At 37.5% G+C, this 24,752-nt stretch overlaps 1 protein-coding gene across 1 annotated transcript in view; it reads right to left on the bottom strand.

Moving 5' to 3' along the window:
* Positions 1-329: 329 nt before the first annotated feature.
* Positions 330-24,752, bottom strand: part of LOC126483709 (rho-associated protein kinase 2) — a 205,789-nt gene continuing 181,366 nt past the window's right edge. The window contains exons 27-28 of the mRNA XM_050106802.1: positions 12,784-13,000; positions 330-1,640 (exon numbers count right to left, since the gene is read on the bottom strand). Coding sequence (XP_049962759.1) covers positions 1,550-1,640; positions 12,784-13,000 — 308 coding nt within the window. The 3' untranslated portion in view covers positions 330-1,549. The remainder of the gene's footprint in view (positions 1,641-12,783; positions 13,001-24,752) is intronic.

Below are 24,752 nucleotides of genomic sequence, written 5' to 3' on the forward strand. Positions count from 1 at the left end.
AGATGTTAAGTTATACTTCAGGTTGTCCTGATGCTGGCTCTCTCAAAAATGCATAGTTTTGGTGTAGAGAACAGTACGTCAACTTCAAATGAACGGGAATGCCAATTAAAAATATTTTAAAGGTTTGTAAGGATAATTAGGTTTTTTGCCTGTGTTTTTATGCACTCTTGAGAATAGTTTATTGCAGAAGAAACCAATAAAACATTCTCTCTCTTTCTTCCCTTTTTAACAGTTGTAGCAATAGCAGTGCAAACATCTATGTTAACTGGAACATACTGAGAAATGGTACCTGAAGCATTCAGTGTTATTTAAAATAATAATGACACTCATTTTAAAAATACGTCCACTTTTGGCCAAATTTATTGCTTACATAATTTTTCATATACAAATAGCACTATGGTCATATATACAAAAGAGTAGTTTTATGGTACATATTAAATAAAATTGTAGTTGGTAATTCCACAATTTTGGCATAACTTAACATAAGTTATTCCTTTTAAAAAATGAAAAACATAAATACTTTAACTTAGAACTCTAAATAGTACCACAAGTTTATTCTTTTGCATGATATAAAGGCACAGTCCATATATATTCTCCACATGTAATCAACAATGTGAAAATGGAACACAGCAACAAACATGTACATAACCGCAGAAGTCTGCCTTACACATATTTATGTATACATATAAATAAAATAACAAGTTTCATTGAAACTTGGCATTCATATATAATGGTACATAATTTGTAAACTTTTGTAACAGTTAAATTAATTGGCACAGATGCAATGTGAAATGAGCAAGGGAAATCTTGTCCTTTTCTTTGGAAGTACAAATCAACGAATCATTCTAGTGGAAAGAAAAGGAATGTAAATGTCAGAAAAATGATTATGAGCAAACTTCAATATTTCTAGGTCACAGCATTATGTGATGTAAATATGTGTGTCTAAATCTTGCGAAAATGTTTATCAAAACTTTGGCTTCAATATTCAGTCATGAATGTAATCTTTGTGAGAGTTACACCTGTTCTCACATTTTCTGTTGTATTACTGTAACTAACATGACAAGTATAACTAAAAATTATATTTGTACACTTACTAAATCAGGTCAGAAGTGGCTATGATGTGAAACTGACAGGCAAGATGCTGATTAAGAGCCTTTTTTTCCTAAATCATAACCACACCAAAATTGGAAACTCATAAAACAAGTATTTCAAATGTTTTACAACCTAACATGAGCTGCCAACAGAAAACCTCTCCCCTTTCCTCACAAACATTGGGTCACTTCTGCTGCTTCAGTTTCTTTGCTTAAGAATGATAATGTCCACAGCCTCACAAAACCCTTCCAAATAAAAATTGCTGTACTTGTGAAGCTCAATCAAAGAGAAAATATAAAGCTATTTTTTACTACTAATAATATGTTACAACTATATTCAGAGATAAAACTTTGGTTAGGCCACTGTTAAAAAATAAATTATTTCTTTACACAGCACTTATAGCCTCCTAGCAATCACAGTCTCAACAGCCACTTGCACCTCTGAAAGCAGCTCACACTTATTTTCCGACAGCAGATGCATTTGCAGGTAGTGTTGCAGAGCGTTGCTGTTGGTGTATATATGGCTTAAGTGATGAACGTGTTGATTCTCTGGAAGATAATTAAACAGTCATTTCAACAAAAATTTGACAAAGATAAAACAAAACTAATTTTCACAGGGTATGTGTAAATTCTACCTGTTACACTTACATAAATTCCCAAAAAATCAGATATACACAACTGATTTAAATGCTGTCTATAAAACTAAAGAAAGTGGATAACATACCAAAAATAAATAAATGAAAGAACATGAAGTAAGCCACACACACGAAGCATCTTTTTAGGTCTCTTCTTTAGTTGGTAAAGAGGAACATAACATTGTAATCAGATTTTTTTTTAAAATCTGTTTCACACTTTTTAATAAAATGATAAATTTATTCAATTTAATTTTGTCAGTGTATTAGATTAAAAAGTAGTCAATAAAATGGTCAAGACATTGCTGCTCCAGGCTGTGCCACTCTGATAGCAGCCCTTCTTAGATTGCGTCAGGAAGGTTTCTGCGACAATGCAAAGCAAATTTACACTGGGTTTAAGCTTTCTCGGCCAGGTTCATGAGGTGAGCACAGAGTGCTAGCACATCATCATCTTGAAAGACCAACCCAGTACCAAAATACTGACTGCATAGTTGGACAATAGGGTTGGGGGATAATGCACAACCCTCAAATTATCCTCAACAGCCATGAGAGGTATGCAACATCTACACGATACAACTGAAAACCAGAATGATCACCACTCCTGTTGAACCATTGGGGTTTTGTGCCTGAAATGTGCATTGGTGCCTCAACAATCTTCTACAACTATTGTAGTTATTCGAGAATTTCTGTGTAAATTCTAGAACCACTCAGCCTTCTACCATTTCGAACACACGATATTCTAGATACAAGTGTGGGATGGAAAAATCCTACCTACTGTGCATCACACGTTTGTGTGTGTGTGTGTGTGTGTGTGTGTGTGTGTGTGTGTGTGTGTGTGTGTGTTTTTTAAATCAGTCGCGGGAAGAAGGTAGATGTGGCGGTCGAATGGCGCCGACAAGTACCTGTCGGGCAATCCATAATTTTGTTAGTGAGTGTGTATGGAAGAACCATGGAATCTATATGCAGCTTCGTGCTTATTGTGTCACTGACTATTGTTATGTGAAACAAGAACAGTAGAAAAAGTCCTCATATAGACTCTTGACTCAGCTTTGTTAGAGGCAAGATGTTTTTTCAATCTCATTTTCTGAAAGTCGTGATGTCGAACCAGACTTTCTTTCGAATGTAAATCAATTTGTTTCTAACATATGACTGTACGAGAGACTTACTGAAGTTACATATTATGTTGAAAGTGAGAATTTTTATTGTGCTTGAAAGTCAAATACTTCGTTGATAGACAAAACCTAAAGTTTGTATGGCTACTTATTTCACTAGTAGAAAGAGGCTTGAAAGTTCCTGTACCTAGCATTATTCAACGGAGAAGAAGTCAAGAGAGTTTCCAGCAGCTGGTTATCCAGTAAAGAAGAGTGGCTGTAAACCCCAAGTAAGTCATCTCTTAAAGAAATGGAATGTGGTTTGGGGAAATAAATCAGTATAACCCAGACCCACACCCACAATTTAAGTCGTCAAAACGTTAGAACATGGTGACCTGTGTGAAAGGCCTGGAAAAACAGGAATTTTCTGTCAAAAATGAGAAAAGAAGCAACAAAACATAATATGACAAGGGATTTACTCTGAATTATTGGAATATGTTCCAAGTATCTAATGGAGCAAATACATAGTGAAAAAACAGTGAAGACATGAAAAATTCACGAAGATAAACCAGCACAGAAGATTTCGACATATTTGTCTAAAAAGAAATATGCATAGAACGCTTCGCCCAAGAAGATATAGTGTGGAGAGAGTATACTGCTCTCTCACACGTCGTGGGGACGCAGATGCTGCAACCAACATGCCTTCGGCACCAGCTGCTAATGGACCGGTGCTGACCTGCCTCCACATCTGCTCACTATGCAACGAGAATTCTATGCTGGGTGAGCGTGAAACAAAACTTCATTACTTTAGTACGAAGTGGTACAAGATACTGCTTAATGAACTTTATTTGTGTAGTTATCATATTTAAAGTTATTTTACATGCTTACAAGAGCAAAAGCAGCAAACAAGAGTATGGAAAATATACAACAGGTCAGGGAAACTCAAGACCCAGCTATGGCCATGACAGTTAGCAAAGAACTGGACTGAGTTGGTAAATTTAATCAAAGTTCAAAGTGCGACTCTAAGTAAAGAACTAGGCTTAGTAAATTCTCAATTAAATACCCAGAGTGAAGCTTTAAATGCTCAGAGGGAAACTCTGAATATATAAACAACAAATTTAAGTTAAAGTGCATAGATCGACTCTCAAAGCAAAGAATTTAATAATCTGCGCAAAGATATGGGCGCTTTGAAGACTGAGTTTGGCGCTGTAAGTACTAAAGTAGATAATTTAAAAGTAGATCTAAAGAATTAGTTCACAAACTCTTTGACTACTCAACTACTCACAAAAATCATATGTTTACTGACCTTAGTCAGAAACAGAATATCATCTTTCAGGATTTGTCAAAAAGGTCAGAACTTAACATTGAGAACAATGTAATAGTGTAGAATCTGAACTTATTGAAAAGTTAGGATCCTTTGAAAAAGTGTACAGTATTAAGTATAATGATGTAAGGCATGGGTTGCATACTTTGCAAGAGAGTGTAGATAAGCAGAATGAGTTAATGTCAGTCATTCAATCGCAAATTACAGGTGTCAATACACAAGTAGATAATGTAGAAAGAAATTTCAAAGAGAAAATAGCTAACTCTGACATTATAAATGTAATTAGTTTGGAGGAACAATTTGGGGAAATTATAGATCGAAAAGTTACCGAGAGAATAACATCCGGGAATGTATCGCCTATTCCTTCTTCTGAACTTAATGATACCACGAAGGGTATGGACAACCTGTGGAGAGAGATTAAGCTAATCCAAGATAAAGTAGAAAAAAGGGTATCTTCACCTAACATTGTATTAACTAGTGAAGCTGTGACTGATTTACAATGGGGAGCTAATTCAGGGTTATCTAGACAATTCCCTAAATTTAAGCTGGACAGAGATGTACATCAGACCCATTTCTTAAAAAGGTTTAACCAAGCATTACCAAAAAATTGGAAAGATTCTAAGAAGATCAAATTTGCTGTGCGGTACCTTCTAGGGGAAGCCTCAGAATGGGGTACAATAAATATTCAGAATTTTTCCTCTTGGGAGGACTTTAAAAAAAAATTTAAAGGGAAAGGTATTATGGTGAAGCTGTCAAAATCGTTTTTTGCATGCCAAGAACTTAAATTCTTAGGGCATATTGTAGGGGTAGAGGGAATCAGGCCAGACCCTGAATGCATAAAAGCTATCAAAAAATGTCTGCATCCAAGAAATGTAAGACAATTAAAAGGATTTATAAGGATGGCCAGACACTATCAACAGTATGTACGAGGGCAGGAGTTAAACGAACCGAGAATTTTATGTTTATTAAAAGAGGGAGTACCGTGGACTTTGGCTCAAGGTGCAAATGATGCATTTGAAAATGTTAAAAGAGTGCTTGTTGAGGCACCCATATTACATCATCCAGTTATGGGCGAACCATTTAAAATTTCGACAGGTGCATCTGATTACGGTATGGCTGCTGAACTTCTCCAAGGAGAATGGGATCTGAGTAATGTAGAACACAGAACCATAGCTTTCGCTAGCTGTAGTCTAAATAAGCATGAACTAAATTACACAGCTACCGAAAAAGAACTATTGGCAATTGTGTGGAGTATTCAAAAGTATCAAACACCAGTATGGGGATTAGAAATCCATATTTATATAGATCATCAAGCTTTATCCTTTCTGATGAGCACTCGATTACTACACAGTAGGTTGATGCACTGGATGCTTTTCCTAAAGGAATACGATATCAAGATACGATATGTAAAAGGTTCCGAAAATATAGTACCTGATGCATTATCGAGGCTACCCATAGGAATGGAAGACTCTAAACGTACAGAAGGGCCCAGCGTTATTTTTGCAATTAATTTTATGTCAGCAGGATATCCGAACAACAGGGTAAAAGAGATGGTTCAAAGAATAACAGAGGATATCCATTATGACCCTTATTTCACAGAAATATTTTCTACATGTATCTAGAACTCGTTACCTTCTAATTAATTGGGAAAATGGAAAATTGTAGATCATAACTTGTTTTTGAGAGACAGTGTAACATCACAGCATTGGCGTTTATGTATTCCAAAGGTAACAGAAGACGAACTTATATAGTGTGTTCACACAGGGTATGGACAATTCAGAATCAAAAAATGCATATCTCATATGAATAAATTTTATTATTTCAAGAAACTATGGCATAAAATAGCACCTTTGATTAGAACCTGTGAAACTTGCCAGAAAGTAAAAAAGATTAATATTCAGGTGAAATACAGAATGTATCCTATTATCCCCAAGTCATTACACAACCTTACAGCAGCAGATTTCTTTGGACCAATTCCACAAGGAAAGGGAGGAGTAACATATATTTTGGTTATCATAGAATGCTGGTCAAAATATGTTAAACTATATCCTTTTAAGAGAGCAAAAACGCAGACAGTTATACACTGTTTACAACAATACTTTCTAGAAGGAGGTAAACCAAAATGGTTTCTTACAGGTAACGGACCACAATTTGTGAGCAACGAATTTAGAGAATTCCTAGCAGGAGAAAGTATTCGCCAAGTGTTAATATCCAATTACAATCAGTCATCAAATCCATGTGAATGGGTAATGAAGGAAATTGGGAAATTATGTCGTACATACTGCCATGAAAAACATACTTCGTGGGCAACGAAAATTAAGGACTTTGAACTTATCCTAAATGAATTACCTCACTGATCGACTGGGTTGAGGTCTTTAGATGTTATAGGTAAACCTTTTGTAGGAGAACCTTTAATTAAGTATTTTAATTAGCCTGAACAACCTAGTGTCAATTACAAAGTAAATCAGGAAATAATTTCTAAAAATTTGATTGAAAAGGCGCTACAAAGAGTAAGTAAGTATAACAAAAAGGCTGTGGAACCTCAGTACCAAGTCGATGACCTGGTGCTGATCCTAGGAGAAGGGGACAGTATCGTGACAAATGTCACAAATTTTATAGGAATTATTCTGGAAAGTGTAAATTCTATGAACAACTAGCAGTATTATGTTTCATGAAGTAAATGAGTGTCAAAAGAACACTTTCACTTCGCCCAGAGTTCCTCCAAGCTACAAATAATGAAAATAGTACATACTAGGAAAAAGGTAGTACAAAAGATAAGAATAGAAAAAAGAAGATTACTCATGTGTCCTAAACACCTAAAGTTTACGATTTAAAACAAAAAGTTAAAGAAAAGAAAAAGAGTGCTCACAGTTACTAAGTATTAGTAAAGCTGACTAAAACAACAAATAAATCCTCACGTCTTAATAACAAAGTAAAATAAGAAAAGAGTAGAGAAAAAATAAGCGAAAGATTGTGCAAGAAAGGACAGAGAATTGTTACTCAAAGGAAAGATATGTATATAAACATATGTAAGAAATGTATCCTGTTAAGATATGAAATGTTGTTATGAGTGATATTATGTGAATAGTGATTATTTATAAAATATTGCGTGTTCGGTCGGGGGGGGGATATGAAGTGATTTGACAATTTCTGTGGAAATTCTAGAACCACTCAGCCCTCTACCATCTCGAACACACGATATTCTAGATACTAGTGTGGGATGGAAAAATCCTACCTACTGTGCGTCACGTGTGTGTGTGTGTGTGTGTGTGTGTGTGTGTGTGTGTGTGTGTGTGCGTGCGTGTGTGTGGCAATTCACAGATGTGTTAGTGAGTGTGTATGGAAGAACCATGGAATCTATATGCAGCTTTGTACTTATTGTGTCACTGACTACCGTTATGTGAAACAAGAACAGTTGAAAAAGTACTCATATAGTCTTGTTAGAGGCAAGACATCTTTTCAATCTCCTTTTCTGAAAGTCATAGTGTCAAACCAGACTTGCTTTCGAATGTAAATCAATTTGTTTCTAACATATGTCTGTACGAGAGACTTACTGAAGTTACATATTATGTTGAAAGTGAGAAATTTTATTGTGCTTGAAAGTCAAATACATCATTGATTGACAAAATGTAAAGTTTGTATAGCTACTCATTTCACTAGTAGAAAGAGGGTTGAAAGTTCCAACAGAGAAGAAGTCAAGAGTGTTTCCAGCAGCCGGCTACCCAGTAAAGAAGAGTGGCTGCAAACCCCAAGTCAGTCATCTCAAAGAAGTAGAATGTGGTTTGAGAAAATAAATCAGTACAACCCACACCCACATTCACACTTTACGTCATCAAAGCATTAGACTATCACAAGGCTTTTCTTCAAAGATCATCAGGTATTAGACAAATCTGGCAGTCATTAGTTAAGAGAACCCAATGCCGTTGTTCCACAGATACTATTCCAGGTGTTCTCTTGTCCACCTTCTTCATGCAGAACGATGCTGGAGAGCTTTGTATTAATGATGGTGCCTAGCAGTGCTTTAAACCTCTAATGTGTCACCACTAGCATACTGAACATCTCAAAATACTCACATCTGATGATCAAAATTAGTCAAATAAATCAAATAATAGGTGACATGTCACAGTTTTCCTGCTCATTTATTACAACGGTTGCTGCATCCCCTATAGATCATGCCTGCATTTTCTATTTACCCCTCTCTCAACACTCATTCTGGGCATGACTGAAAACTGATACAAATGAACAATGTAACAACATACATTTCCACGCACAACAGTGAGGCTTACTAATGATTTCAGGATACAATATTTTAAAAGTAAAATAAAACGACTTGGAATGGAAGGATGAGATGTTGTGCAAAATGTATATTTTCATTAAAAATCTTTGTCACTATTTCAAAGTAGTTTTTCTATAAAATTTATGCATGAAAAAATTTAAAACACCAGCATAGGATGTGTCTCAGGCCAGATTAAAATATGCCATTGTTAAATCTTTCTACAAGGACATGAAACATTTAAATAATATACCTAATTTCCTTAATGACAACTTTTTCTAAGACTCACAAATAAATATAAAAATACTGTGCATGGCACCAAATGTTGCAATTTGAGTTGCAGCCTTGACCAGCATGTTGAAACTCAATATGACAGGCACAGACGAGATGTGAAACATGAAACTATGAAACAAAACTACATCGTAAGAGATAGTAACAAACTCAATGCAATGTTTCTACTAATGATAATTAGGCTCAAGCAAGCCATATTTATTACTGAAAATGTGCAGTAGTTATAATCAAACATTTGCTACTTGAGAGGACCCTCATGAAAAATTAGTGATTGTAGGACAATGAAACTTTGTGGAAACATTTGTAAGAACATGGGGAGAAAAATAACAAATAAGCTATTGAAAGAAACACATTTTAATTTCCACATGAGAAGGAAACAGTTGTTAATTGCATGCTACATTTCCATTCCAGGTTACAAATGTTGCTTAATGTGATGACCATGCATCCACTAGGTTTTTACAGATACCATTTTGCAACTGTTCACAGCACTTTTCAAACAGTGGACCTTGGAATGTTCAGCTGTTGTGACACAACTTGTGCATTCCATAAAGATTGCACATTGCATCTGGAATTTTTACCCATGGCAACAGTAGCATCTCCAATGATTTGTAGTGCAATTGGCCACTGGCTTCTCCTAGAAGCAATTCCCAAATCACCAGTTAATTTTAACTTCCTACTCATGTTCTTCAACGCCAGTGCGAAAAGAGTACATCTCCACACTCCTTCAATGCATCGTTACACATGATGAGCAGCAGCACTATTGCTGCTGTTTTATCAAATGGCTTTATAAGTAAAGCCCTGCTCACCTTGTCCAGATGCATGTTGACTACCTGCACTTGTAACACATACTGATGCTTCTTATGTTTCAACACTACGTCGTCATACCAGCACCGATGCCTCATGGAAAGTCATGACACTAACACTACTAATTTTCGCACCTCCCGCCTAACTGTCAGAGTACTTGCAGTGGATCCTGATGGAGTTTGGAATTCCTGTGTGAAGGTCTGGATAGATGTCTGCCTGTTACACATTACAACCCTCTTCAATTGTCGGCGGTCTCTGTCAGTCAACAGACGAGGTCAGCCTGTACGCTTTTGTGCTGCACACGCCCCTTCATGCTTCCACTTCACTATCACATCAGAAACAGTGTACCTAGGGATGTTTAGGAATGTGGAAATCTCACGTACAGATGTATGACACAAGTGACACCCAATCACCTGACCCAGTTTGAAGTCTGAGAGTTCCACAGAGTGCCCCATTCTGCTCTCTCACGATGTCTAATGACTACTGAGGTCGCTGATATGAAGTACCTGGTAGTAGGTGGCAGCACAATGCACCTAATATGAAAAAAGTATTTTTTGGGGGTGTCTGGATACTTTTGATCACATACTGTATACACAGAGCTTGGTCTTTTATGCTTAGTCTTAGGACTTGAATATTTTGACTTCATAGTTTGATTGACACACATCAGCAGACACATACTTATCGTTCTGAAGATGACCAAAAAGGGTGAAATGAGTTAGCAGTATATAAATAAAGTGAAACCACAGCTGTTTTTAATTTGCAAACATATCATTATCACAGTCGCTAGCTTCAACCAGAATTGATCGGGGAATGTACACACAACAAAAATATTAGACCACTTGCAATCAGATAATATGAAAACAACTTTTCAAATAATCATTTTGATGGGGTATGACTATTGTTTCCATCACAATTTTATTTTATTTCTTATTGTTCTTTTACATATCGTAATACTGGAATTATAAATCAAATAAAAACTCGAATTATAAATCAAATTCAGCAGTCTTAATATGACCACAATATCAGAGATTGTGGCAATTACAAAGACACAATTTACTTTTTCTTAAAGTAGGATGATATTTTACTTGTTTTCTGTTTAATGTCTTCTGCAATTGTAGCCTCTTCTGCAATTGTAGCCACTTGATTTGATTTTTGGTTTCTCCACTTCTAATCCTTTTAACTCCAACTAGCACACACTGGGCTAGAGTAATTTCTCCATAATGCCTATGTATAATTCCTTCTTCAAAGCACTTGGTGGCTACTTCAAGCAGTTGATCAGCAGCTTTTCCTTATTTTTCTGAAACAAAGTTTTTGTCAACTCATTCAAATCAGCAGCAACCTTTCTGTTCTTTTTCCCAATGCTCGTTACGTCAGTCTCCTTCAACATCTCTTCTTGCTTAATTTTTTCTTCCATGTAGCTTTTATAGATTTGGTATACAATTCTGGCCACTAGTAGAAGTTTGCCAATAACAGTAAGCAAGGGTGCCTGATGGCTGTACAATTTCATGCCAGATAAAATATTCAATATTGAATTTAAACCACACTGTTCACTCATGTTTACCTTTGTTTGTTGTTGTTGTCGTCTTCAGTCCTGAGACTGGTTTGATGCAGCTCTCATGTTTACCTTATCATTTGTTAATATCTGACCAGAAAGAGAAAATCCTCTTTCTATCAAACCAATACCACGAGACAAACAAAGTATTGCTTTTACAAGTTTTATTACAGTGGGATATATTAAAAAGTTTGAAGAAATCCTTAAATTAAAAACACAGGACCAGTATTTATCAACTGTCCGGGCAGCTTCAGAGGAGTTTCCACTCATCCAATTGTACAGATTCATCCACATTCAAAGGTCAAGCATTACCTAAAGTTACAAGTTTGGCCCTCAGAGGAAATGCTTCTAAACTCTCCAACCTTCAAGCAACTTTTAATAAACAACACACTGCAGCGGTGAGAATCTTCATTCAGTTTGAGACTTCCTGACAAGTACTTGCCACTTTCAACAAAATAGCATTTCAGGCCTGTATGAAAAGAGGCAGAGTCTCTCTTTTTCTGTTATTCAGTTCCTCAATGAGGAACTCACTGTAAGCAATATCATTCAAAGAGAAAAAGTTTTCTTCCCAATAGAGAATTGTCCAGACTCGTAAACCCTACTCTTCAACTTCATTAGAAGTTCACTTACACGTTCAATACAAAAGGTGGATGAAATGTCCTTCTGTTTGAAAGAACTGCAAGTAGGATATATCTTATCAATTCCATTTTCATTATGGTTACGGGCTGATGAAAATAACAGTTTATAAATGCTGAAAGATCCCAGCTCTCAAGCATTTGCACACAGTGTAACAACTCTTGAAAAACATTATGTTTTGAAATCTGCAGTATCCCACATTGTCTATGGGCTACACCCTTTTCAGAGAAATCATCTAGCATTTGCCTGAATCAAATAAGAAAAACCTACATCTGGATGGTCGGATAGGAATTTAAAACTCACTCCTCTGCAGCTCCTGTCCACTGTCTTGACCAACTGAAGTGTGGGGGCAGGGGTGGGGACTTTCTTTGCTGATTATGTTACTCTGGATTTCTCCATTGACAGTGAAGGATTATGTTTCCTGTCATGGAGACCTCATTTTATTTGAGCATGTAGTCATTAATCGTTATCCTAGCCAGAAAGTCATAGCTGGTTGCAATGTTATTCTTTTAAGTGACTGTGGCATTTCATTACCCTCCAAACCTTGTGCCAATGTAGAAGGTTCCTAAGCATCCACCAGGTACAGCCTTTTTCAAAGTACACACTGTATTAAATGAAATCTCCCTGCCAAGACTGAATCATTCACTCATACGTGCACAATGCCTTCCAAATATGATGATGCAGACCAGCTTAACAGTCACCGAGCATAACGAAAAAATTAACTAGTCCTTTGGTTTTGTAGTTTCCACACCTCCTTTTTCACAATCTAAATTAATTTTTGTTAGTGTAGTGGAAATGTGGCCTCTACCTTATGACCAGATGAGAGGCAAAGCAGATTTTGGCATATCAGAAAGTTAATTAGTAAATCCACCAAAAATGTCTCTAAAATGAAGAAAAAATACATCTAAACATAAAAAAATATTATATTGTAACAATAAAAGGCATTCTGAAGCTGTAAAATTAATGTTTACACACTTGCTACATAAAACGGCCACACAAAAATTGTTATAAATCTAATTTATTATTTTAATTTCTTGCAAGTTTCACTCTCTATGCTGTGTATGTACTTAAAGCTTGTAGATTAATCACCTTGGTGAAATTTTGGCTCCATCAATTCCACTATTGGCCTTGTATCCACATTTTTGTATTTTCTTCCCAAGTCTTTGAATCCAAAGTTTCTGGTCTTCCACATTGGAAGCCAGTATTAACAGTTCTTTGGCAGAATTTGGATCATAATGTAGTTTACATGGTGCAATGGCATCCTCCTTTTTCTCCAGATGCTCTTTGTGAACCTTAATGTGACATCCTGTAACGAGTAAGAAGAGTGTTTTAATACAACAAAAATGAATACACACTTAGTAATCTTACATAACACACAAATTGCACATGTAGTGACACCCACATTTAGACTTCCGAGTGCACCTTAATTTTTTAAATGTATCATATAATTCACTCATCTTCCGAGATTAAATCGCATACAATTTTTCTGTTGAATTACTATCAGTTGCTACTGCCCACTGATGATTAACATGTTTTCCTTATCTTTTTTCTTCAAAATTACTTCAATCTAATCTGTCATGCAACTGAAGTAGTTTTTGAAGGTTTATGCTGCTATAAAATCAGAAAGTGGCTAAAAAGGCAGTGAACAAGAAGATAAAATAAATGGGTACAAGTTCAACACAGATTAATTTAAGATACTGGAAAGTCTGGGTGTAATCCAAACAAAGGCAGGAGTAAAGATAACTATTTAGTATATGGACAAGGTGCTGAGCAACGGACATTTTCTTTAAGGGAGTATTACACGACAACGCACCGTGAATGGTATTGGTCTAGCGCAACAGACATCTAGCAATAGAACGGGTGAAACTACAAAAATTAGCAGACATATTATCCGTGCGCCAGAATAGACAGCAGTTCTAAACTGCCATCAATTGGTGCATGTGCACTAGGTAGCGATAACTTGCACAGACGCAGAAGGGATATCTCAATGCTCTCTGCTTGTTATTTGCTTATTGGTCAGTGGTTCGTAGCTAATTTTAATTTTCGTGTTGGGGACTTTCTGCATTTTTTTTTTCTTTTGATTACTTTGTATTACAGAAATGAAGTGGAGCAAAGAGGCGTTAAGCGTTTTAATGCAGGCATACAGCGAGGGAAGGTGTCTGTACAACCAGCTGTATCGTAATACGTTATGTTGGCAATCTCTCTCTCTCTCTCTCTCTCTCTCTCTTTTTTTGAGTAATATGCGTATAATGTTAGGTGAGGTGAGGTTAGACATGATGATTTTCAATTTGTATCATAATGCCTTAGCTTACAAAAGTTCAGGTTTGATTTGATTGCATCTCTTGCTTTATTTCAACGAGCCAGAAAAAGAGAAAGTGGCAGTGCTAGGCGAGAAACACCATTCAGTTTCGCCCAGTGCAACAGACGATGATTGCAAAACTCTGAGCCTTGAGCATTAGCATGCTAGTACACAGAATATGAGATACAAAAAATAAACTGAGAACTTTAGTGAGAAACCAAAAAAAAAAGGTCAAAAACATCATAACAAATCCAGGCATAATGATACCCAGAATGGTCAGCTTCCTAGTCAGTGCCTATCCATCCAGAGGATGTGGCTGCAAATGAATGCCCCAGGAACTAACAATCCCTGGTTCTAATTTCCCAAAGCAAACACTGTACCCACAAGGTTAGAACCAACCAAGACTTGTGCGAAGAACAACAACAACAACAACAACAATACCCTAGGTGGTAAGCAATCCATCTGTCAACAAACAGTAACAAGTAACTCTGATTCTGGGGAACTGGACTTACACGATCACAGAGAAAACTGGAGTTCTCTGGCAAACTTCCACACAAAACTTACACATTCTTTGGAATCTTCAACATAAACACACTAATCCCACCAGGAAAGCTGCACAACTTAACAATGGAGCACGATAAAGAAAAAAATACAGGAAGTGTGCATAACAGATGAAGACAAATTGGATTACGAAACTTCCCATTTCTTCAAGAGCAAGACAAAAAAATGAGTCACCGGCTTGCTCCCCTTCTGTACTTGGCCTTCATAATACACAAAAAGATGTTCAATTTGATCAGAGAAGTCTCCCCAAAAACAGCAGGTTAACAACAATAGTTCTACAGTACACAAACAAGAAATACACCACAAATGGAGATGACAAGATTAGAAGGACCTCAAATCAACAGAGAAATTCTTGGCAACCATAGAGATATTGTAGAACAAAAGCAAACTGGTGCTTTTCATTCATTATAATGTTTTTCTATCAAGAACCGATGGAAGATTCTGTTAATATCATAGAGACAGCAATGGTCAAAATCCCCCATGAAGACATAAAAAGTCTGCTAGGTCCACTGCACAAAGCAGCAGAGAAAAAAGTTGCCAGAGAACTGTGGTGAAAACACACACACACACACACACACACACACACACACACACACACACACAAAAACAAGGGTATGAGAGTCATCTAGCTATGCCAACAAAACAACCTGATGACCATACTAACATCCCTCAGGAAATCTCCATAAAAACAGAAAGAAATTAAAATTTGCACCAAAGAAAATCTATCAGAAAAGAGCACACAGAGGGACATTTGACACAAAAAAGATAATAAAATCCAACTTAACAAAGGAATGGAAAGACAACAAGTAAACACATGGAAAGAGTTTCACAGAAAGACCACATAAGAAGCAAAAGAACACTACACAAAATGCGAGGATTCAGAAAGTGAAAATGCATCAAAGAGATGCAAACAAGATTTCCAAAATATAACAGTAAAAAGTCCTTTGAAGCCTATATAATTTTAACAAGCACAGAAAACAGGATGCAGAAATCATCGGGCAAATGAAGAGGAAAACTTCTGCAACCAAACATGAGAGAATTCTACAGGATTTTCATGAGGAAGGCCCACATGTACAGAACTCCAAACATATGCTTCAAAAAAACAAGCTGGAGAACTCATACTAACTACTCTAGAGAACTGCAGGAACTGGCATGTATTTTTCTGATCTCCTTAACTCCCCAAACCTGATACAAGTCCCAATACATAAATGCATCTCCACTCACCCAGGGTCACTCCCACCAACAATCATACATTTAAATTAAAAAAAGGATATCCCATGAAGACAGCAACATTGTAGAACAGTTAAAGAACATCAGATCAAAGTCTCTACAGGAATTTACACAAATAATTACAAATATTCGGCAAAGAGAAAAACTTCCTGGTGATTGCAAATGTCCACTTATCCTCCCACTGGACAAAAAAGAAGATAGGACAAATGTGAACAGCTACAGAGGTATCTCCCTGTTATAAGTCACTTAAAAATTCTCTTCCTCCAGATAAAACAAGAACAATCAGGACACAAAACTGGCGAGTACAAGACATGCTTCTGCCCAGTTGTTCATTGATCTGAAAACAATTCCAAAATATAAGGCCATCAGGTATGCTCCAATCACTTGCACCTTCACATATTTCAAGAAGATACATGATTCCATTGATTGACAATCCTTGTTCAATGTCTTCGAAGAACAGGGACTCAATCCAAAAACAATACTACTATCTGAACAGATACTGGCTGACATAGCAGCAAAAGCTAAATTCATAGGTGAAATGTCTGATCCCTTCATGATCAAAGCTGGAGTATACCACAGCAGCATATTATCCCCGCTATTATTGAACATAGCACTGGACAAAGTAATGAGGGAATGGGAAGAAGAACTGAAAAAGAACAGAAATCTCAAACCTTGCTTTTGCACAGGACCATACTATCAGACATGGCCATACTCTCAGACAATGAAGCAACAACCACCAAACAAATAAAAATACTAAAACAATGTGCAGACAATGTTGGCCTGAAAATCTCTTACCAGAAGTCTGAATTATTCTGCTCGAAATTAAAAATATAAAAAATTAGACACAACATATAGCAAGATAAAAAAAGTTGCACATTTCAAGTATCTAGATGAAATCCTCAAACCTGCATGAGGAAGAAAGATCTGGTAGAAGACTAGACCACAAAAAGTGAATCGAGCACATGGGAAAACATGTGGCATATACAATAAGAAGTGTGTGTCCATTCACACAAAGATATGACTCTATATTATAATTGGATTGATAAAAAATCTACTCCCCAAGCAGCAGCAGGACACACACACACACAAAAGAAAGCTGTAATTATGCAAGCTTTCAGATCCAGTGGCTCTTTCTTCAGGCAGAAGGGTTGAAGGGGAAGAAAGAGTGGTGAAGGAAAAGACTGCAGACTCTGCAACATAGTAATCATGCCTGAAATACTATATGCAAGTGGGACAATAAAACTCCACACCAAAAGTGAAATAGAAGGCGGACTGAAGGAAGAACACAAAATTAGATTAATTATTCATTCCATAGACCCATAAAAGAGGGGATCCTCCTGGGTGTGTCAGATAAGCACATTACAAAAATGTAATTAGAAACACTTGAATTTCATTAATTTTAATGATCCTCAGTCAATAAACAGTAAAATTATGAACATGAATTAAAATTAAACTTCTAATATTTACAGGTTTAATACTTACATCTGCTTTCATTAAATCCATCATTCACACAGTAGCTAGTTACTTGGCTTTTACAATCAAGTATTGTCAAAAATTAAAGTAAATCATTCATTTTAATGATCCTCAGTTAAGAACAGTCAAATTATGTACAAGATTTAAAATTAAACTTCCACTATTTACAGTCTTAAGACTTACATCTGTTTTCCATACATTCATCATCCACACAGTAGGTAGTTACTTGGCTGTTATAACCAAGTACTGTCAAAATTAAAGTACAATAAATTTTCATTAAAATGGTCTATTGCACTTGTTGAGAAATTCATGGATGGAGTACAAGGAGTTGGCCACCAAAAATTCTTTTAAATTATGTTTAAATTGTGCCACGTCTGAAACTAAACTCTTAATGGTTGTTGGTAACTTATTGAAAATATGCGTTGCTGAATACTGGACTCCTTTCTGGGCAAGAGTAAGTGATTTTAAATATTTATGTATATTGTTCTTATTCCTAGTATTGATACTGTGTACTAAGCAGTTAACTGGAAAAAAGAAATGTAGTATTTACAACAAACTTCATTAAGGAATAAATATACTGAGAAGCTGCGGTTAGTATGCCCAATTCTTTGAATAAGTTTCAACATGATGTTCTTGGATTTACACTACACATTACTCTTATTATACGCTTCTGTACTCTAAAAAATTTTTCTCGGTTTTTGGAGTTACCCCAAAAATATGATACAAATGAGACAGAATGCTTTATGTGATCCCACAGGGCCTCAGACTAGAGAAAATATAATAAGCCAGAGCTCATAATACAAAGTTTGAAGAGGTTAGTCGAAATTATTATAACTTGAATAAATTGTTATAGAAGATCAAAGATGATCATTAAAAGAAAGTGACTGTTTTGAAATTAATTAATTTCTGAAATGATAAATAGGATGCTTAATAAGAGGTACAAATTAATGAGTGAAAAAATTATTTGTTATCTGAGTGGAAATGAGTGAAGAAAATACGCAATTGAGAGTGGAATTTTAAAAAAATAACTAAATTAGAACCAAATAAATTTTGCAAATAAGAGAAAAGTTTAAACAACTGTGAGACTAACCAGATACAACATCAGAGAATAATTTATAGTTTCTTGCTTGCCAAATTTCTACAGAATTCTTTCAGTCTATAGGAATAAATGGTCTACAAACTTTTCTTACTGCAAATAACGGCATGCCACCACAGCCATGAAAGTAGACACTCCAACACACATTATTTTTTTGATTGACAGCTGAAGAACAATGTAATATGTAAAAACTGTCAAATACTTCCACTGGTAGAATCATCATGGACTTACTTCCCAGATTAATACTAAAAATGTGTGTGAAGATGACAGAAATGTCACTCACCTGTGACATTTATCCAGAAATTTCTGAAGAATTTCAAGTCATGGAAAGCAATGTTACAATACATTTTCGAGACACTCAAAAAAAAAAACCGTTTTTTCCGCCATTTTTTCAGAGTTCTTTTATATTTTTCCCCAATAGTCTTTTTTGGGGCAGAAACTGAATGTAGAAGTCTCTAATGTATAAAACCATAAGGAAGAAAGTTTTATGTAACACTATTTTTTAAGATATTGCATTTTTTCTTTAATGAGTGGTACCTCCCTTGGTACCTGTTAATAATTTTAACTTCTTGAATGTAAGAAGATTAATTTCTTCAGAAATTCTCTTCTTATGCACTGCCTTTTCCTTTTGTTGTCTTTTAATGAGAACGAGCATTTTTCTATGCATGTATAAATTGTTTCATTATTTCAACATCTGCTATTCCTCCAAAGAAATAGCAGCATCGAAAATCTGCTGTTGAGCAATCAATCTGACGCGATCATGTGTATGTACCTCCAATACAAGCTGATCTAGCCGACTTTAGAAACAGTGTTATTGCAACAGTTACTCCCAACACATTGATCCAGGTTTCAGAACAACTCACGTAGCGACGCGATGTGTGATCGGTGTTCACACTGAACAATTTTAAGAAAACTGTTTGTGTTTCTCTTTCATTTGTTGTATTATTTACAATTTTAAGGTGAATGTAATATGTGCTACAAAGCCTTAAAACTCATATATTCATCTTGAAACACCCTGTAGACTGCTCAGCTACATTTACATTTTCCAGCCATCTCACTGAACAAAATTTATATGGGTATAGACTGGAACCTGTAGAGTTAATATAATCAAGTCTTCTTGCTGGCACATACTTAAATAAATAATGCAATGCTCATACAAACTCTACTATATTCCAATCTGTGTTTTTAAAGCCTGCTTTAAAGGCATTAGGCAGTGTTTGTAATCTGTATGTACCGATGTTTAAATGCATTGTACTCTGGGATTGTTTTAACTCACTTGTTAAGTCTTCCAATATCTTCAAAATTGACATTTGGACCATCCATCAATGACTGTGTAACTTACTTTATGTTTTGTTTACCCAAAAAACTTTTTAGCCCACTTAAAAGGCTTGGGTTGTTATGTGTCCTACAAAAACAAATGTTAAGTACCTCACAGAGACATTGTTTTTCTTAGCATTCCAAAATCTGAGAACCAGGTACATCTTCTGAGCAAGTGTATTTAAACTTTCATCATAGCATGCAATAATACAGGCACTTTTTTTCACTAAAATATGGAGCAAGACCATGGACAATTGTGTATGCAAATTTGGTATGCTCCGGAAGCAGTTTTGGTGCAGTTTCACTGCCTGGAAACATCACTGAAAACAGAAACAATATCTGCTATGTTGCACAAAGACTTATGCTGAGTACCAGCATTCAGGCACCATACAATTTCAGTTTTTGTTGCTTGCTCTGATAATAAAGATACCTTAAGAGAATTCCTCTTGCATAAACTATCAGAAGTAGCATTTGACAAATATGATGCTTGCACTGTAAGACTTGGTACTTGTTCATCACTTTCCAGATGTAAAGACTCTCTAACACAACCTCCTGCTTTTTCTTACAAAACAAGAAACTGGTATACATTTCTTTGAAAGTTCAATTGTCGATTTGCATTTCTTCCTCTTCATATGACTTATTAACACATCACTATACAGAATGAGATTTTCACTCTGCAGCGGAGTGTGCACTGATATGAAACTTCCTGGCAGATTAAAACTGTGTACTGGACCGAGACTCGAACTCGGGACCTTTGCCTTTCGTGGACAAGCGCTCTCCGCAATATCCTTTCCTTCAGGAGTGCTAGTTCTGCAGGGTTCGCAGGAGAGCTTCTGTAATGTTTGGAAGGTAGGAGACGAGACACTGGCAGAAGTAAAGCTGTGAGGACGGGGCGTGAGTCGTGCTTGGGTAGCTCAGTGGTAGAGCACTTGCCCACGAAAGGCAAAGGTCCCGAGTTCGAGTCTCGGTCCGGCACACAGTTTTAATCTGCCAGGAAGTTTCACATCTCTATACATATTATCTAATCTAAATAATCATTTGCAGAGCTTAAAGTAAGCAGAATCTTGTATTTTTCATTTCATCTAATCAAAACTGAATATTCTTCACTGAGCAACTACAATGGATTGAAAGTGCGCATGCTACCAGCACTCATCTGTGAAAGAAGTGTTCTTATTTAGGCAGCAGCTGCCAGCCTAGCAACAGCAGCAACAACCAAGTAAACTATTTTGTGACATTTTACATGTTCCTAAGCAGGAGCGAATTATATAGTTTCATGTATGTACTTTGGTAGTTTTGTTTTTGAATCTTTGTGCATTAATTTAATTTACTAGATTTTTGTTAGTGTCTACAGGAGAGTTCCTCAGCACGTGCCAATATCCTTTTGCTTGTTTGTGTAATGTAGTGTAGTTTTCCATAGTCTTTTGTATGGTTAGGGACTGTGATTGCTGTGTGCAGAAGCGAGCTGAGTTGGTAGCATTTCACTCTCAGTTCCACGCTGCAGTGGCTTCAGTTACACAGCCAGAGGCTGCAGTGGACAGGCATCACTGTTATGGACTGACCGTGGGGTCCAACGAATGTCCAGCACAATCCACGAGTCTGCTGATCAGTTCACACCAGTGGCCAGCCCAATTGAGGTTGACCCCTCACCTGTAGTTGAGTTGGAGGTTGCCTTGGGGTATGGTAGAGTGCGGAAGAATTTTCTGGGTGGAGGGGGGCACATGTATGGTCTCCCCGATTAGTCTAACATGTTCCACATGCTATCTGTGGCTAAAAAAATGTCTCTCAACCAGATGCAATCACTCGTCCTGTTTCAGAGGGAACCTCTCAGCCTGCAAGATACGCCACAGACACAGAGGGTGGGATTATTGGTAGTTGGGAGCTCCAATGTTAGGCATGTTATGGGGCCCCTGGTGGCATGGCTACCAAGGAGGGGAAGAAAGCCAGTATGCACTATGTGTGTGCATACAGGGTGGTGTCATTCCAAACATGGAATGGGTTCTTTTGCACGTCATGAAGAGCACAAGGTGCAGCCAACTGCAGTTGGTGGCTCGTGTTGGCATCAATAATGTGTGTCACTCTGGATCAGAAGAGATTATCCATGGTTTCCAGAGGCTATCAGAAGTGGTAAAGGCTGCCAGTTGTGCTTGCAAGATGATAGGAGAGCTCACCATTTGTAGCATAGTCAACAGGACTGATTGCGAACCACTGATACAGAGCCAAGTGGATGGTGTGAATCAGAGGCTCAGACAGTTCTGCGACCATGTGGGCTGCAGATTCCTCAACCTGCACCTTTGGGTGATGGGGTTTCAGTGTCCGCTAAACAGCTCAGGAGTTTATTACAAGAGGAACCAGTTATACAGGTGGTGGGCTGCATGCCATGGACTGGGCAGTTTTTTAGGTTAGAGGGTCTTCAGGAAACACAAAAAGGACTTCAGTCTCGAAAGGTCCATGTCGAACACAGGAAGAATGTAGATTTAGGAACCACTGGCATAACAGTTCTAAATTGTTGTAGCTGTGTTTGTTGGGAAAGTACCAGAGCTCCAAGCACTTCTGCTCCAATCGTTATAAGCACTGAGATAAGTTCAGCCGAAATTTTGTCAGAAAGGACAGCAGTGGTGTGTCTGTTGCTGTTAGAAGCAATTTATCTTGTAGTGAAATTGAAGTAGATAGTTCCTGTGAGTTAGTATGGGTAGATGTCACTTTGGCAACTGGAATAAAATAATAACTGGATCATTTCACCAACCTCCCAACTCAAGTGATACAATTGCTTGAAGGTTCAAAGAAAACTTGAGTCAAATTTCTAACCTGTACCTGACTCATACAATTATAGTTGATGGTGACTTCAATTTACCCTCAATAAGTTGAGGAAAATCCATGTTTAAATCCAGAAATGCGCATAAACACTTTCTCTGAAAATTATTTAGTGCAATTAGTTCAAGAGCCCACTTTAATAGTAAACAGTTGCGTGAATACGCTTTAACTCTTAGCAACATATAATGCTGAGCTAATAATGACCATCAAAACTGACACAGGGATTAGTGAACACAGGGCTGTCATAGCAAGACCGAATACCAAACTCTCCACAAATAAACGAACAGCATGTCTATTCAAAAAAAGCAGATAAAAACTCATTTGCTGCTTCCTGAGAGACAGTCTCCACTACCAAATTAACAATGTAATTGTAGACCAGGTGTGGCTTGAAATCAAAGAAATACTATCAACACCAATATAGAGATTTATACCAAATAAATTAATAAAAAACAGAGCTGATCCCCTACTATACACAAAACAGGTCAGAACATTATTGCAGAAACAACAAAAAGGCATGCCAAATTTAAACAAATGCAAAAACCCAAGAATGATCATAAGGCCGTTGCAGCATCCCTGAATATGGAAGTAAATAGGATTATAAAAAAAACTTTGGGTCTGTTTGTTATCATTAGGTCCAAGATGTTGTCTCCACGAGTCGGTTCTGTGTTTAATTGCTCGAGGTAATTTTTGGATAGTGCACTCAGTATAATGTCACTCGATGTTCTGTCCCTACCACCCGTCCTAAACATCTGAGTGTCCCAGTCTATATCTGGCAAATTGAAATCTCCACCTAAGACTATAACATGCTGAGGAAATTTATGTGAAATGTATTCCAGATTTTCTCTCAGTTGTTCTGCCACTAATGCTGCTCAGTCGGGAGGTCGGTAAAAGGAGCCAGTTATTAATCTAGCTCGGTTGTTGAGTATAACCTCCACTCTTTGAGGCTGTTGCCCTTTCTGTACTTGCCCAAGGCCATCTAACCAAAAAATCGCCCAGTCCACCCCACACAATCGCTGCTACCCGTGTAGCCGCCTGTTGGGTGTAGTGGACTCCTGACCTATTCAGCAGAACCCGAAACCCCACCACCCTATGGCACAAGTCAAGGAATCTACAACCCACACTGTCGCAGAACCGTCTCAGCCTCTGATTCAGACCCTCCACTCAGCTCTGTACCAAAGGTCCGCAGATAGTCCTGTTGACAATGCTGCAGATGGTGAGCTCTGCTTTCATCCCGCTAGCGAGACTGGCAGTCTTCACCAAATCAGATAGCCACCGGAAGCCAGAGAGGATTTCCTCCGATCCATAGCGACACACATCATTAGTGCCAACGTGAGCGACCACCTGCAGATGGGTGCACCCTGTACCCTTCATGGCATCGCGAAGGACCCTTTCCACATCTGGAATGACTCCGCCTGTTATGCACACAGAGTGCACATGGGTTTTCTTCCCCTCCCTTGCAGCCATGTCCCTAAGGGGCCCCATTACGTGTCTGACGTTGGAGCTCCCAACTACCAGTAAGTCCACCCTCTGCGACCATCCGGATCTTGCAGACTGAGGGGCAACCTCTGCAACAGGACAAGCAGCCATGTTCGGCCGAAGATCAGTATCAGGCGGAGACAGAGGCTGAAACCGGTTCGTCAGACAAACTGGAGAGGCCTTCCGTTCAGCCCTCTGGAATGTCTTTCGCCCCCTGCCACACCTCGAGACGACCTCTCACTCTACCACGGGTGAGGGGTCAGCCACAATGTGGGCAGTATCCCGGGCAGCCACAGCCGAAGTCCGATCGGGGGATAAGTGGGATGAGCTGGCCGTTCCCGACAAACCCCTGTCTGGACCCCCACAGTGATGCCCATTGGCAACAGCCTCATGCTGCGTGACTGAAGCCAACACTGCTTGAAGCTGGGAGCGAAGGGATGCCAACTCAGCCCGCATTCGAACACAGCAGTCACAGTCCCTATCCATGCTAAATACTGTTGTGCAAAGAACGTCTGAACTAATCTACAGACAGCACAAACAAATCAACACAAAATTTTAACGGTTATTAAAATAAAAGATTGCCTAGAAAATGCAGTAATGCTGCTACTTGCGCACTACTGACACATTGCTCGGCGACAGAAGGAGATTACGCGATTTTACACTGTTCAATTACTAAAACACGATGCTACAACTCTCAAATACTATAATATGTCCAAAATTTGTGAATTAAACAATGCAAGTACCCAAAAACACGCAAAGAAATTAAGAATTAAACTATGTAAGAAATAAGTGAGC

The sequence above is a fragment of the Schistocerca serialis genome, chromosome 6, assembly GCF_023864345.2.
Source record: "Schistocerca serialis cubense isolate TAMUIC-IGC-003099 chromosome 6, iqSchSeri2.2, whole genome shotgun sequence".
Taxonomy (NCBI): domain Eukaryota; kingdom Metazoa; phylum Arthropoda; class Insecta; order Orthoptera; family Acrididae; genus Schistocerca; species Schistocerca serialis.